General features: G+C 37.1%; 6 protein-coding genes across 6 annotated transcripts; 1 reads left to right on the top strand and 5 right to left on the bottom strand. All coding sequences in view use genetic code 12, as the record gives it.

Annotated features, from left to right (window-relative positions):
• Window positions 1-256: 256 nt before the first annotated feature.
• On the bottom strand, window positions 257-2,152 carry ERO1 (ER oxidoreductin; the record flags this gene model as incomplete). The annotated part of the gene is made up of 1 exon (XM_051815123.1): window positions 257-2,152. The coding sequence occupies one exon, from the start codon at window positions 2,150-2,152 to the stop codon at window positions 257-259; it is 1,896 nt and encodes a 631-aa protein (XP_051671416.1).
• Window positions 2,153-3,130: 978 nt separating this feature from the next.
• DBP3 (RNA-dependent ATPase) lies at window positions 3,131-4,741 on the bottom strand (the record flags this gene model as incomplete). The annotated part of the gene is made up of 1 exon (XM_051815122.1): window positions 3,131-4,741. The coding sequence occupies one exon, from the start codon at window positions 4,739-4,741 to the stop codon at window positions 3,131-3,133; it is 1,611 nt and encodes a 536-aa protein (XP_051671415.1).
• A 386-nt stretch (window positions 4,742-5,127) lies between these two features.
• Window positions 5,128-6,795, bottom strand: SFU1 (Sfu1p; the record flags this gene model as incomplete). Its single annotated transcript, XM_051815121.1, has 1 exon — window positions 5,128-6,795. The coding sequence occupies one exon, from the start codon at window positions 6,793-6,795 to the stop codon at window positions 5,128-5,130; it is 1,668 nt and encodes a 555-aa protein (XP_051671414.1).
• Window positions 6,796-9,131: 2,336 nt separating this feature from the next.
• On the top strand, window positions 9,132-12,197 carry SWE1 (tyrosine protein kinase; the record flags this gene model as incomplete). The annotated part of the gene is made up of 1 exon (XM_051815120.1): window positions 9,132-12,197. The coding sequence occupies one exon, from the start codon at window positions 9,132-9,134 to the stop codon at window positions 12,195-12,197; it is 3,066 nt and encodes a 1,021-aa protein (XP_051671413.1).
• A 102-nt stretch (window positions 12,198-12,299) lies between these two features.
• Window positions 12,300-13,172, bottom strand: CSI2 (Csi2p; the record flags this gene model as incomplete). The annotated part of the gene is made up of 1 exon (XM_051815119.1): window positions 12,300-13,172. The coding sequence occupies one exon, from the start codon at window positions 13,170-13,172 to the stop codon at window positions 12,300-12,302; it is 873 nt and encodes a 290-aa protein (XP_051671412.1).
• Window positions 13,173-13,859: 687 nt separating this feature from the next.
• Window positions 13,860-14,066, bottom strand: ATP19 (F1F0 ATP synthase subunit k; the record flags this gene model as incomplete). The annotated part of the gene is made up of 1 exon (XM_051815118.1): window positions 13,860-14,066. The coding sequence occupies one exon, from the start codon at window positions 14,064-14,066 to the stop codon at window positions 13,860-13,862; it is 207 nt and encodes a 68-aa protein (XP_051671411.1).
• Between the last annotated feature and the right edge of the window lie 634 nt (window positions 14,067-14,700).

Below are 14,700 nucleotides of genomic sequence, written 5' to 3'. Positions count from 1 at the left end.
CACATTTATAAAAAGTCAAATATCTTTTAAAATATTTATTAACTTTACTTTATAAAATAAAATAAACCAACGATATATCGATATTATTTTTATACAAAATGGAGCCAAACCTTACATAGCATGGCTAAAGAATTAGCGTCTCTTTTAATTAAAGATACATCATCATAATCGGCAAAAACACAGTAGTCAAAGCCAAACTAAACACAAGATATCTCACTCCTCACACTTCGAACTAAGCTCTCCTCCTTTTCCTTCACTAATTTTCCTCATTAATCAAATTCAAATACTCCTGCTGTTCTTGTTGTTGTCCTACATGGACATTTATAGGACTCCTATACTCCTCATGAGGATAACCATCATTAGGCTTACCAATCAAGTTGTTCCACCAATGGTTCAAATGGACAAGGGAAGCCTTACCGACAATGATGGGGAATTGCTTATAACTGCCCAATACAAATTTCAAAGCTTCCCAAACTTCATATATGGCCAATTTCAATTCTTGATTGAAAGTACGGTTCCTGGTAGGGATTTGATAAGTTTCAAATATGGATTTCTTGCCCTGATGAGGTGGTGTCTTGGAAGATGTGGATTCGTAATCGTAATCAGAATCATCTGTGAATGATTTCGGTTGTTGTTGTTGTTGTGATGGCGGTTGTTTTGGAAGTGAGTTGACAAATGGGAAATGGAATCCTTGACCCAATGCCCTTTGATTACCATTGTTCTCATAATTATCAAATTGACCCGGTTGAGCCTTACCTTCAATAACGTCCTGCAAATGTTGAATATACATTTGTTTGAAATTATTAATAACAGCAATCGATTTCGATAATCGGTCAAATGTATTAATCAAGGCCACGATTTCAATTCTTCTAAATTTCAAATTGGGTTGGTTATTATGATCATCTTCAAATAAAATCTTGAGGGCAGTTCCATACCCAATGGTTTGGATTTTGCCCCACATTCTACATCTATCACAACCAACACAATCCATAATTGCCGAAATATTTTTAAATCTAGCACGGAACTCTTGTTTTAAGTTGGGATCTTTTGTTGGGTCAAACAAGGTTGATGTATTGAACAATGTGTTTGATCCAAGGGCGGGGATAATATCTTGTAATAATAATTCATCATAAACTTCGGTATTTTCAAACAAGTCGTTGTTTTCTAACAAGTGTTGCTTTTGCGCTGGCGTAATGTCGTCATACCCCAGTTGAATAAATTGTCTCAATGGTAAAATATGATTCAATTTGACCAATGATTGAGCCACAAGGGCATAATTGAAGTAAATGTTGGCTAATCGATCATTAAATAACCCGACTCTTTGCATAAACACTGCTAAATTGGGATAGAATTCGCCGGTTTCTGAATCCAAGTATTCATTAGATAAATGAACAGCAATAGATGCATGCATCCCACTAACCAATCGATAAAACAAGTTCTTTTCAACGCATTTCTCCTTAGGTTGATTAGGCTTCATTGACATTGGATTGGTGTTGGGGAAACAATTTTCCAGATAAATTGCTTTCCAAACGTCAAAACTTTGATTACCACCATAACCAGTAAACCGTTCTGGGTTTTGCAACAAGTTGACATAAACACAATTATGTTCATGTTCATCGTCGAAATAGGAATAATCTAAATCCTCACATTGTTCAATGGGTTCAGTTTCAATTGCATTATCAATAGAATCAGCTCCACTTGCTGTTCCTGAAACCCCTCCTGCTGCTGCACCAGACTCGTTAGCAAGTTTTATTTTACCCAATTTCGATGGCTTCAAGTTATCATTGGTAATCTGCGTCCAATTGAAATCGTCAATGACTTCAACAGCACAGTTTTCAGTAGCACAAAAATGTTGCGCATTCCAAAATTTACATTGCTTATCTAAATCAACTTTGAAATATCGGAAATAAGGAGTCTGCACTAAATCAGTGACAAAGGGACGGATTTGTTGGTTTAATTTATCAAGATAGGCAAATGTTGTATTACACGACGAAGTAATGATTTGTGAACAAAATTCGGGGGAGTCAAATGCATGAAACTCAGTCTTGGGGAGTACGTGGGGGTTCAGTGGCGATGATGATGATGCAAAAACGGTATTGGTGGCGGTGATGATGAAACTAATTAGTAGGATTATCCATTGAGGTATATGCATGATGAAAATTCGAAATTAAAAAAATAAAAATAAAAATTAAATGCCTAAATGTAAATGTAAATGTAAATATAAAGGAAAGGAAGGGTGGTTTTAAACAGTAGATATATTGTCGACTTGTATGGTTTGTAGGTGAGATGTGGTTGGGTTGAACTTGGGTTGGTTAGTTTGTCGTTTGGTTTGTTGTTTGTTTTGTTGTTGAGTTTTGATGATTGTAATATATTTTTCAGATTTGACTTTCGATGGAAGAAGTTTCTTTTTTTTTCTGTCCGTTTCTTTTTCTTTTCTTTTTCCTTTTCTTCTCTGCCTTCTGCTCTTCTGTCTATGAATTGATTGATTTCTGATAGATAACGGGAGGATGAATGTACTGGAGATATTTATATGCACATATATATATATATATATATATATGCATGGACTTTGTAGATATATACATAATCTACATATACTACAATGAGATGATTATATTGGACACGTAATGTACTATCTCAATAGATATATGTAATTAGTAATGGATGATAACTAATAATATCCTGCATATAAATTAACATTTGACAGCAAAAAAATCATTTCATTTCATTTTCCTCTTTTTGTCTGTCGGCTGATTTGTCTGTTTTCTGCTCTGTCGGTACCTTTATGTCCGTTTCGGATCGGAGATTAGAAAAGCATATATATTAAGCTACTGAACACGTAATTCAAAACCAATTTTTTATATTGTATCCAAATACACACAAGAGATATGTATACAGAAACAAAAATGAGTCTTTTGTAATCGGCTGTTTCAATTTTTTATTCCATTAGGTTCTATGCGTTTCCTGTTCTCTGGTTTCATCATAGCCCCTTAACAAAATACCCCTTCTCTCTCTCTCTTTAACACGTCTCTCAGAGTCATTGTCTCACTTATGTTTTTGCATCCATTCTACGACACTCGGTTTGCTTTCATCATTTATTATATATACACACACATATACCGTCCTCAGCTTAATCAAATTTAATCTTCTTTGCCGTCTTGGTCATATCCACGTCCTTATAAAATGCACCATATACTGAATGAGCCTTCTTTTTCGTATGGCCACCAAACTTCAACAATTGTTCAGGCACTGGTTGATTAGCACCACGCAAGATATTACACAAGGCACCACTAAGATGTTTCTCGTCTTCAGTAAATAACGTGTGTGCAACACCAGTTTGACCTGCTCTTCCTGTTCTTCCTATTCTATGAACATAGTCTTCAATAGTCAAAGGGAATGTTAAATTAATAACATACTTGACATTGGGAATGTCCAACCCTCTAGCTGCTACATCAGTAGCTAACAATAGATTGCATTCACCCAGTTTGAATGAGCCAAGTGCTTGGGTACGTTGTTGTTGTGATAAATCACCATGGATTGCTGCCACTTTGAATCTATTTCGACGCAATAATGCTTCAATTCTTGATGCCTCCTTTTTGTACAATGCAAATACCAAAATCTTGTTATCCACACCTCCTGTGTGTTGGTATTTATTCAACAATGATATAAGCTTCAGTTCTTTTTGGAATTTATCATCCAACACTTCAACAATTTGCGTAATTCGTTTATTGGCACTCAATTCATCACGGTCTCCAATTGTCAATTTAATTGGCGAGTGCATAAAATTATTAGCCAACTCCCTAACTTCTTTAGGCCACGTGGCAGTAAACATCAACGTTTGTCTTTGTTGAGCATTAGTTGATCCAATTATATGTTTGATATCTTCTTCAAACCCCTTTTCCAACATACGATCAGCTTCATCCAAAACTAAATAGTTAATCGTACTTAAATCAATAGCTCCATCATTAATTAAATCAACTAAACGACCTGGTGTTGCCACAATTACATTAGCTCCCAGTCTAATCTTTTTAACTTGATCATCTTTTGAAACTCCTCCATAAATGGCCACACAAGAAATGGGGGTGCCTTGAGTTAATTCTTGTAAATTGTCATAAATCTGCAATGCTAATTCACGTGTGGGTGAAATACACAATACACTAAGCTCCTGATCATTACCATGGGTAATAATGTTGTTGATTGCCGGCACACCAAACGCAAATGTTTTACCAGACCCAGTTTCAGCAACACCAATTACATCTTTGCCATCAAGTAAAAATGGCCATGATACCGATTGGATAGGCGTTGGCTTGTCAAATTTGGTTAATTTGGAAGCAACGGTTGGATTAAGGTTGATTTGATCAAATTCGAGAATTGGACGGTATTGGAGGTGCTGGGGATCTTCAATTGTCACTTCATTAGTGGTTAAGAATTCATCGATTGTTGATTGTGGAGTATTGGTTAATTTGGATGATTGTTTGTAACCATCACCATCTGTTGCATTTTCCTTCTTACTTTCCTTCTTGTCACTCTTCTCTTTCTTCTCCTTCTTATCACTCTTCTCTTTCTTTTCTTTCTTCTCCTTCTTTTCCTTGTTTTCCTTCTTTTCCTTCTTTTCCTTCTTTTCTTTGTTCTCCCTCTTAGCCAACCTCTTAGCTTCTTTCTTCTCCAACTTCAATCTCTTCTTCTCCAGCAAATCACCATTCAACCCCTCTTCTTGTTTTCTTTTCTTATCTGATCCCATTATTTTTGAACCTCGTATCACACAACACTGACTTTTGAAATAAAGTTGGGTTTAGATTCTGAATTTTTGTGCAAATTGGAAATGATATTTTCCTTCATCTTTTCTTTTTTTTTTGAGAAGCTCATCGGGGAAAGACAGGATTTTCAATGTCGCAAAATATACGACTGCAAAAACTTAAATTACTCTGTGAGCATCGTAGTTTTACGGCGGATCCCGCCTTAACTGCACACACACATATATATATATATACGAATGAAAGAGTAATATAGGTAGGAAAGTAAACTTCTTGTACTTCAAATAAATTACTACTGACGTTATATTTACAAATAAATTAATTACCAAAACGTGTTCTAGCTCTATACTCGCCGAAAATTTCGTTTTGCCTTCTACTCATTCAAGAGACCCCCAATCGTCAATGCTCTCTTTTTTTGACCACTTCTTCTTCTTCCTCTATCCAGAGATGGTGGCGTAGATTCAACCGTAGTGGCCCCAACTGCTGGTGCAGCTGTAGCAGAAGCAACTGCATCACCTTCACTGTCGTTTTGATTCATTGATGATGGAGGAGCACTCGTCTCCTTCTTGTATGTTGCCGTAAAATCTATGGCCATGGGGGTAGGCGTTCTCTTAGATGAATTACAACCAGAGCAACATCCAGTCGGGTTACGATTTATTGGAGGTAGGGTTGGTGGAGGTTGCGTTTCAGCAACTGTTTGATATTGATGCTGATTATACGTTGATGGTTGGGGCGATGCAGAACCCTGTTGCCGTATTTGCATTGGTTGTAGTTGTACTTGTACTTGTTGTTGTGGCGGCGGCTGTTGTTGTGACGGCTGTAATTGCTGTGGTGGCATTGGTGGTGGTGGACCAGGAAGTGGGCCAGGTCCATTTGGTAACCTCCCATTCCCACTATATCTAGGATACAATGAATGGGACATCATCTGCGGGCCTGGTGATATTACCACTGGCACCGGCTGTTGCTGAGATGCACCTGGTGGTGGTGTTGAACCTTGACTTGTTTGTCCCAATTGAGATGCCCGTTGGAATGGGATTGAGTAAGAAAACGGTGGTAGCCTATTATAGGTTGGTGACACCGGCCTATGGACAAATGATGGTAATGACGGTGGCGGTGACACAGTATTTGATGCTTGTAGTGGCGGTGAAGTCCGTCTTTGCTGTAGCAATGAAGATGTGGATTCAGTTGGTGCTGGTGTCGTTGTAGATGCTAGCGCTGGTGATTCAGTGGAAGCTCTTCCTGGTGATGATACTGACAATTTCGCGTCTTTTGATTCATCTTTTGACTTGTGGTCGGATACATTTCTTTTTCTCCTTTTAATTGTTGATCTCTTCATCTTTATAGGACGATGTGATCCATGCAACCTATAGAATAATCCACAAGCATTGCAAATAGTATTACCAGCATCGTCTCTTCTCCATAACGGTGTTATCGTAGTATCACAGTTAAAGCATGCGATTGCTAGTGAATTCTCATCGGTAGATGCTGCTACTGCTGCTGTTGGCAGTGGTGGCGCAGCAGCATCAGCTGCTGCTCCTGTGTGAGTTCCTTTAACTTCCGCCGTCTTACCATCATTACTCAGCAACTTAGTCATTGCATGAATCTGCTTGGCTCCTTCTCCTGCGCTTACGGAAATATCGGCTTTAATCTTAGAGTCTTCATTTGTGGGTGATTTTTCCAACGTCTTTTTCGCCACAATTCGATTGTTAAAAGCTGGGCATCCACGACAGGCAGCTGATCCACCAGTTCCATTACATCTTCCATCTCCTTTACACGATCCTTCGTCTTCTTTCGATATAGTGATTGTGTTTGGTGGTCGTTTAAGATTGACCGGACGATGAGTGTGATTTGACCGAAGGTAAAGTCCACAGGCATTACATATCAACGTGCCATCGGGTGCTCGTCGCCAAAGTGGAGTCTTTGTCGTTCCACAATTGGAACACTGTTGCCCATCTTCTGTCGGTAGTGAAGGGTGATGGTGTGACTTTGGTGATGAAGCTGATGCTGATGGTGACGTGTGGGTTGACGATGGGACTGGCATATTTGAAGGTGATTTTGTTGTCGGTACTTCTGTAGATTCTTTTTTTATGGTAGTCTCGTGATTGCTCATTATATATTAGTCCTTGTGTATTATAACGAAATCATGAATCGTATACCTAAAACACACGAGTTATTATTGCAAACTCTGGAAAAGAAAACAAGTCTCTGGTAAATTGGTTGGGAACTTTAGTAACAGAATCAGTGCTGAGGTACCGTAATTCTGGAAATTAGTAGGTTTATTAAATAAATTGTGTGGTGTTTCTACCAAACGAATGAATTATCTCCTATAGTTATTCTTGGTAACAAATGTCGTCACTAAACGCTTGCAATAAGATTTCAGTTAAAAATTGGATCAAAAAATACTAAAAAAACCTTAAAACCTTGAAACCTTAATTATCTTGTCTTAAATAGTATAGAAAATGCTCTTTAAAAAAAAAAGTTGATTTTCTTCAATCTGCAAAATCCAAGTTCAAAAAAGTTAAATGTGGCGTTATCGGGGTATGATTAGTCGTGGAGGTAGGTGGATGGGTGTGTACGTTTTCTTGGTGGTTGGAGTTATCCAGTGTGAACTATTAGCAATTAGTTTGATATATGGGTCTGGTGGTGTGATTAGTGCTGCTTTAAAAAGAAAATGTAGCTCCAATATGATCTAGGTTTAATTGTAAATGAATGTGAGCTTTTGCAACAGATGTAGATGGAAGGTGGTAACTGGTCGCTGTTTTCCTTTTCCCTTCGAGGAGAATGGTTGTAATGGACGATATAGTGTATATGTATATATATCGGATGTATGAAAAATTAATATTAGTAATGGCAGGTAATTATACCTTTATATACAAATACGTCTTTTTCTAACTTAAAATAAAAAGAAAAAAAAAAAAGAGAAATGCTCGTTCCGTTTCTGTGTGTTTAAGAGAGGCTTTTGTATATATATGTAATCGGAAATATCATTAGAGATGTGATACACTTTGAAGAGTAGAGTTGAACGCTGAAGCCATTTTGTCAATGACACAAACTTCAGTGTATCTTCCTGAAGAAGCGAGTTGTTGGTTGTAACCAATCTGCTCACAATCTGCTCAATAACCCTTGCCCTGTCACTTTTAGTCTTTATTCTATTACGCCATAATTAAAAATTTTGTCTTTGTCTTTCGTCCAAAATTGGTAGTACTTACGAAAACAATTTAATTTCTTTTTTAGTTTTTCTTTCCATTTTTAGTTTTGATCAAATAGATATTGCAATTTCGGCCAATCAAATTAAAGCAATTAATAATCACGCCACGTTGTAAAAAAGAAACTAATCAACCAACAACAGCTAAGTTACGCATTTATTACTAATTTAGGCATTCTAGCCTTGTTGTCGTTTTTTAGTTCATCTACACGTGATAGTACTATTTTTATCTAAGCGATCTACTATTACCTCTCTTTTACATTATTGTTAGCCATTTGACCCACTATTCAAACTCACCGAGTCACGTAATGTTATTTCCCGCACATATAAAAAGCTAATTAAATAAGAAAATATCAATTTTTCCAGCTACTTTTGTCGAAAGGAGAGACTACCTCCTGGAGTACTTTTCACTCTTAATGGATGTTGTTTCCATTTTGTTGCAAAAACTTGCCTAAAGTCAAAAAAGGCAGAACTTTCCGAATTTCGACTCTTGATAGTATATAGTTACGGGATTAATAGCTCAAGTCAAGGACAGAGATATCACTAACAAAAAAGACAGAAGGACAGTGCAATTGAGAGTTACCTTTTACTGTAGTACCCTGTAGACCAAAAAACGCACGTGACATTATAAACGTGTCTCTCTTTGTGCTACGATCTCCCCAAAAAGAAGAAAAAAAAAGACGCGTCTTTTTTAAAATCTCAAAACAAAAACAAAAATAATAAATAAACAGGAGCCCCCTTTTATCTACATTGGTCGTATCAGTAAGGGTCGTGGTCACTAGACAGCTCATGTCCTGATAAATAATGTCTCACCTGCTTTAGATTGTAGTATAACTCTAGGATTGTAATTTTGTTTTGATCTGGTTCTGCATTGAAAGTGTAGTTAGTTAGTTAGTTAGACCAGACAGACAAAGTATAAACAAATTGAATTTTTTTTTATTTTTTTGTTGTTGTTTATGGTTTGTTAATTTAACAAACAAAACAAAACATAGTTCTTTACTTTATTTGCTATCCATCTCAAACCAACAAAACAACTGGATAACTTTAGTTCCCCCCTCAGACTTTTGACACACAAGACACGCACATAGAGAGAAAGAGAAGTGGCAGGGGCAAGACATCAAGAGTCAACACCAACAACACACAGACTAATACAATTGCCCTATCACATCACCATGAAGGGCCACCCTCTGCTGCAAATTAGACAGAGTGGTAATGGAGCTTACAATACCGATAATGGCAGCACCTCCAAGAGTGGCAACAAGGATATCAGCAGTAATGATCTAACATCACCCACCAGCATCACACCCCGCAGGAGTCGCCCACAGGCTGGTTCCAATGTCCTGCGACTCCACAAGCACACAGCTTCCATGACTCAACAAACACCACATGCAAATCAATTAGATTACTTCACCAACCACCACTTTTCAAGATCATTCAACAGCTTGATCTTGGATGATAATACAACTGAACTGGCATCAAAAAAGACTATGAACAAATCACCACCATTCAACGTCAAGACCGATTATTTGAATGATAGTATAGACACTTTTCTTAACGAAGAAGAAATAGCCAATGACACCGATATTGATGATGATTTTAGTGAGGATGACGAGCTTAGTGACAATTTATATAAAGATAAAGATGCCATTCGGAGTACGACCCCTAACAAAAACAACTCCAGCTATTCCAGACAATTAAGTTCGTACCCGACACTGAGTCAACAATTTGCAAGGCCGTCCTTGGGACGTGATTCATCCAATTCAACAATACGCAATTCCCAAAGTTCAATCAAGCGGTCTTCAAAATACATCAACCTTTCAATTGATTCTAGTCTACGAACGTTAGATGGGGGCAACATGCCCGACGAAATAGATAAAATTAGCTTGAACGAAATTGATGTCAAGGTTAATGACTATTCGTCTCCTGCCTTATCATCACGCCCCAGCGAGAAACTGCTACTACCATCTTCAAGTAACCAATTCAAGCGACCACATAAATTGGTTAGTCAATCCCCATCTCCTTCATCGACAAAGGTAAAATCGTCATCATCACCACAATCAAACTTGCATTCCCCCTCTCAACTAGGGATTAAATATTTTAGAGGCTACAAGATCAACGAAAACATAGTGTCCCCCATTCGCAATAGAAATGCCGAAAGCCCGCTTTCAAAAACACACGTTTTTGGTCAAGCTAACAAAATACGAAAGACTAATACCCCAATAGTACACGCGTCCATAGAAAATGTTCAGCACGATTTACGCCACAATGTCTATGATGACAATGACGAATTCGATAGCCCGTCAAAGAATAGGAAGCTGTCCAACTCTAATCAATCGTCGATAATAATGTATCAAGGAAGCCCGAAATTGTCAAAAAGCAGTAACGCATCGAGCACGCGATTCGATGACAAGGAAAATAATGATCTGTACCGATTTGTCAAACCTTTGCAAACAGCATTCTCATCCTCTGGGTTATTGAAAAAGAATATGGTTCAACAACACACTGCCAAAAAGCTACCGCCAGAGACTCCCATGAAAAGAAACCCCTTAACCATGATCAACACCAACAAACCCCTCCATCTACGATTTGATCACGATAATGGAAATTTATCGCATATAACTGAACAAGAAGAACACGATAAATCAATTGAAGTGGGGCGAGATAATGGAGCCGATGACACTTTGAATTTAAGTGACATCCATAGGGCACATTTCAAGGTTATGTCTTCTCTGGCAGAGTCAAATAAAAGCGCCTTTCCTCAACGTCAAGATTTGGAAGTAATATTTACCTCGGATATAGAACTAGACGATGAAGGGTCTATGGTGCCTGAAACACCGACCAAGAAGCATTTGGGACATGCCCCTCATCAACATCATTCAGTTGCTCCATCACCAGTACCACCTTCGTCCAGTAAACAGCCCCCTCCAATGAAACTTGGCAACCTTGACAAACTAAATTTAAATGCAGGATCTAATAGTTACAAATTTGGTACTCCCTCGACACCAATCCACTGGGCATTTGACACTGAAAAGGATCCTCTTTTAAAAGATAACCCTGTGGAATTGCCTCCGTTGAATGAAAATGATCAGTTACAATTGACGCATCATCAATATTTAAATACCTACCCAGCTAAAATCGATGAACATTTGATTAACAAATTTGGCATGAAGAATTTAAAATACATTGGACAGGGGGAATTCAGTATAGCCTTTGAATGTGTATTCAATGAGGAAAAATTTGCCATTAAACGGACAAAGAAACCGGTTCTTGGCAAATTGGACAAGCAAACTATACAGCGGGAGATTGAAGCATTGAGAACCCTTTCAAGTATCAAGGATAATGAGGATGAAAATTTAAAAGAAGAACAACAAGGGAAGGAAAACTTGGTTTATTTCATTGAAGCTTGGGATTTTGACAACTATTCTTATATAATGACAGAATATTGTGAAGGTGGGACTCTATTTGAATTTTTGGAAGAAAATAAGCACTACAAAATAGATGAATTTAGAATTTGGAAGATGATTATTGAATTGGCGAATGGCTTACGATTCATCCATCTGAAGAATTACCTCCATCTTGATTTAAAACCAGCCAATGTCTTTATTACATTTGAAGGATATTTAAAAATTGGTGATTTCGGGCTAGCGACCAAATTGCCGATTTTGGAAAAGGATTTTGATTTGGAAGGAGATCGCAATTATATTGCTCCTGAGTTAATTGATGATAAAATATACACGCCATTTGCTGATATTTTCAGTTTGGGGTTAATCGTTTTAGAAATCGCTGCGAATATAATCTTGCCTGACAATGGAACACCATGGAGAAAATTACGCAGTGGTGATTTAAGTGATGCTGGTCAGTTATCCAGTGACAACATTTCCATGTTTTTACAACATAAGCCCGAGACGAGTAGTTCATCAAATACAAATTTCAGTTCTTCGGCTCATTCATTATCGTTAAACCCCCATTTCAAATCAAGATCTACTATTGAAAACAATGATAATACTGTTGATGCTCATGATTTGATCCCGTCTTGGGCACCATCATTTTTAGTTGGTGATTCAAATGTGTTGGATGTTTTGGTGAATAAGATGTTGAAGCCTAATCCGTTTGATCGACCAAGTGCCAGTTCCATCTTGGAAATGGAAGAATGTGTCTTGATTGAGAATAGAAGGAAATGTGGGGCTACGATTTTTGAAGGTGAATTTGGAAGTCCACCTGATGATGAGACTCATTGAGGTAGTCAGTAAATAGAGAGGATATATGGTGTATTTTTTTATGACAACAAAAAACGTAATGAATTAATGAATATAAAACCACAGGAGCTACTTTCTATATCTTTACTCTTTAAACAATGCATCATTAGACAATGGATCTTTTTGCATCACTTGGCTTCTCTTTTTAACTTTTCTTTCCAAAGCAGCCTCGGCTCTACTTCTAGCCTGCTGAGCAGCTTGTTGTTTAATTTGAGCTCTAACGAAATTAGGTGACACGTATTCCTTATTTTCATAAATCTTGGGTCCACCAAATGAACCTTCCAAGATGGTAATCAAGGTTAAGACCAATCTAGGTCCAATTTCAACCAAATTCAAACTATCAACGTCAACGTCATTACCGTCTTCGTTTTCCTTAGTTTCCAAAGTTTCATTAATTTGATAATTTCTAATCCAAATCTTGCCATCAACTATTGCAAATGTCATGACGTGATCAATAAATGGTTTCAGTTTTCTGGCGTTGGGGGGCACACCAAATGTTTGAACAAACATTTCCTTCAATAATTTGAAATGATCCGATGATTCAAACAGTTTGTCAAAACTTAAAATTGGCCTTGACCCCTTTAAGCAATTTCCAATGAAATTTAATTCATCCAAAGTATGTAAATTTTGTATATGGAATTTAACAGTGGGTCCGTTGGGAGGTTTAGCAATCCAAAGATATAAATCTTGATGTTTTCTACATTCGAAAAAGAAAATGTTGTTACAGTTGTACAACTCAGCAACTTCATTCAATTGATAAAGATTCTTTTTGGTGTCGAATTTAGGCTCCTTTCTGGCATGTGGTAAAAGGGTTAATAAATCACTAATTAGATGACGATGTCTATAGGTGATGCCTCGTGATGATATGACTAGTAAGCGTTGTCTGTTGATGTGTTTAGTTTTGTCCAGGGTGTCTTTTGACGTTTTAGACTGTAAAGCTTTATAGATAGCTGACATGATGGTGATGTGGTGAGGTTATGAGATGGGGGGCGGGTTGATATTGGTTCACTCTTTTGGAAGTTTTATTTTTCAGAAAAAGTTTCGATGAGGTGAATGTTACACAAACGTACACAAAAGTGTTAGAATGGAAGTGGATTCAAAAATTTACGGTCGACGAAAGAATTACAAAGTAAAAAGGTTACAGTAGATTAGGCGAGGTAGTATTCTAGTTGCCATGAGGATAGCTACAAAGACAAGTCTGTGCTTATAGGAGAGCTGTAGTTGTGACAGAGTGAGTTAAGTCCCTGAAATTGTTAGTCTCATGTAGGGGGCGGTCATAGTCAAGACACATAAAGTACAAATGTCTTTAGTGGATGCCCCATACACGAGAAGCGTAGCACCATCAAATGTAGATAGGCCAATCCCACTACTCATTTGCTCCTTTCAACTTTTATTTACACAATGATTTCAATAAATGACAATTTCATTTCATTCAGTCTAAATATATGAATAATCTCTTTTCCTCTTTCATTATCTAGCCAAATAGTATATACAATGTGGCTATTTCTTCTCCCTCGTCTATCTCAATGTGACATTATCTCTCCTCTCTTCCTCTTTCACCCCACTTCATCTTTTCCTTCAAATCTATCAAACTTAAACAAAAAAAAAATCAGCTCCATTGTACTTCGGTCCCCTACAGTTCTCTTAATGTTTCTCTTCTTTCTTTTCTTGTTTGGCTAACCATTCCTTGACAAATTTCTCTTCTTCTGGAGATGATGCATTAATGGAAGGATGGGTTGGTTTAGTAGCCCATGGTTTTGGCAAGACCAACAATACTACTGAGCCCAATGTAGCAAGAGCTAATTGATGTGGTTGGACAGTTCTACCCAAAATGTGATAAGCGGCACCCATTATAAATGTGTTTTCTGTAGTTTTTAATGAAAGTTTTGACTTTATTAAAAGATTTCAATTGTAGCTTTTGTTTTATGTTTCAACTTTTCGTTTTCTTTTTTTTTTTTGTTTTTCGTTTTATGTTGGTGGTTAAACTGTTTCAGTACTTTGATTTGACACAATATAAACCATCAATGTTTGCCGATTGACGTAAAATCTTGATAAAATAATAGAGGACTAAAGAACTAATAGAAAAAATTCTAAACCATATATAGGCATGACAAGACCAACAGGTGGTTCCCATTCATTATTACCTTCTTGAAATCAAAGGTCGTGTAAATCGTCACATTTTGAGTCAAAGATTTCATTGGTCAATAATACAGTCTTTTTAATTTTTATTCATACTAGTACGACATAATTGTTCATATCAGTGCGACATTTATTATTCAAACCAACACGACATATTTTTTCAAACCAGTGCGACATATTTTTTTGCATCACCTACTCACCCAAAGTAATCTCCGTACCTCTAACCCGGTTGATGTACCCGATCCTGTCGAATTAGGGCAATCATTTTAAGAGTATGGAATCATGTCAAATCTGAATTTTTTTTTGTTTGAGCTTAGTCATTTCCTATTTTCATTTCTCCAAGGTT

This window comes from Candida margitis (assembly GCF_024628925.1).
Source record: "Candida margitis strain CBS 14175 chromosome Unknown scaffold22, whole genome shotgun sequence".
In the NCBI taxonomy this organism is placed as follows: domain Eukaryota; kingdom Fungi; phylum Ascomycota; class Pichiomycetes; order Serinales; family Debaryomycetaceae; genus Lodderomyces; species Lodderomyces margitis.
Note: the sequence above shows the minus strand (reverse complement) of the source record. Positions and strands in the feature narration are given on the sequence as shown.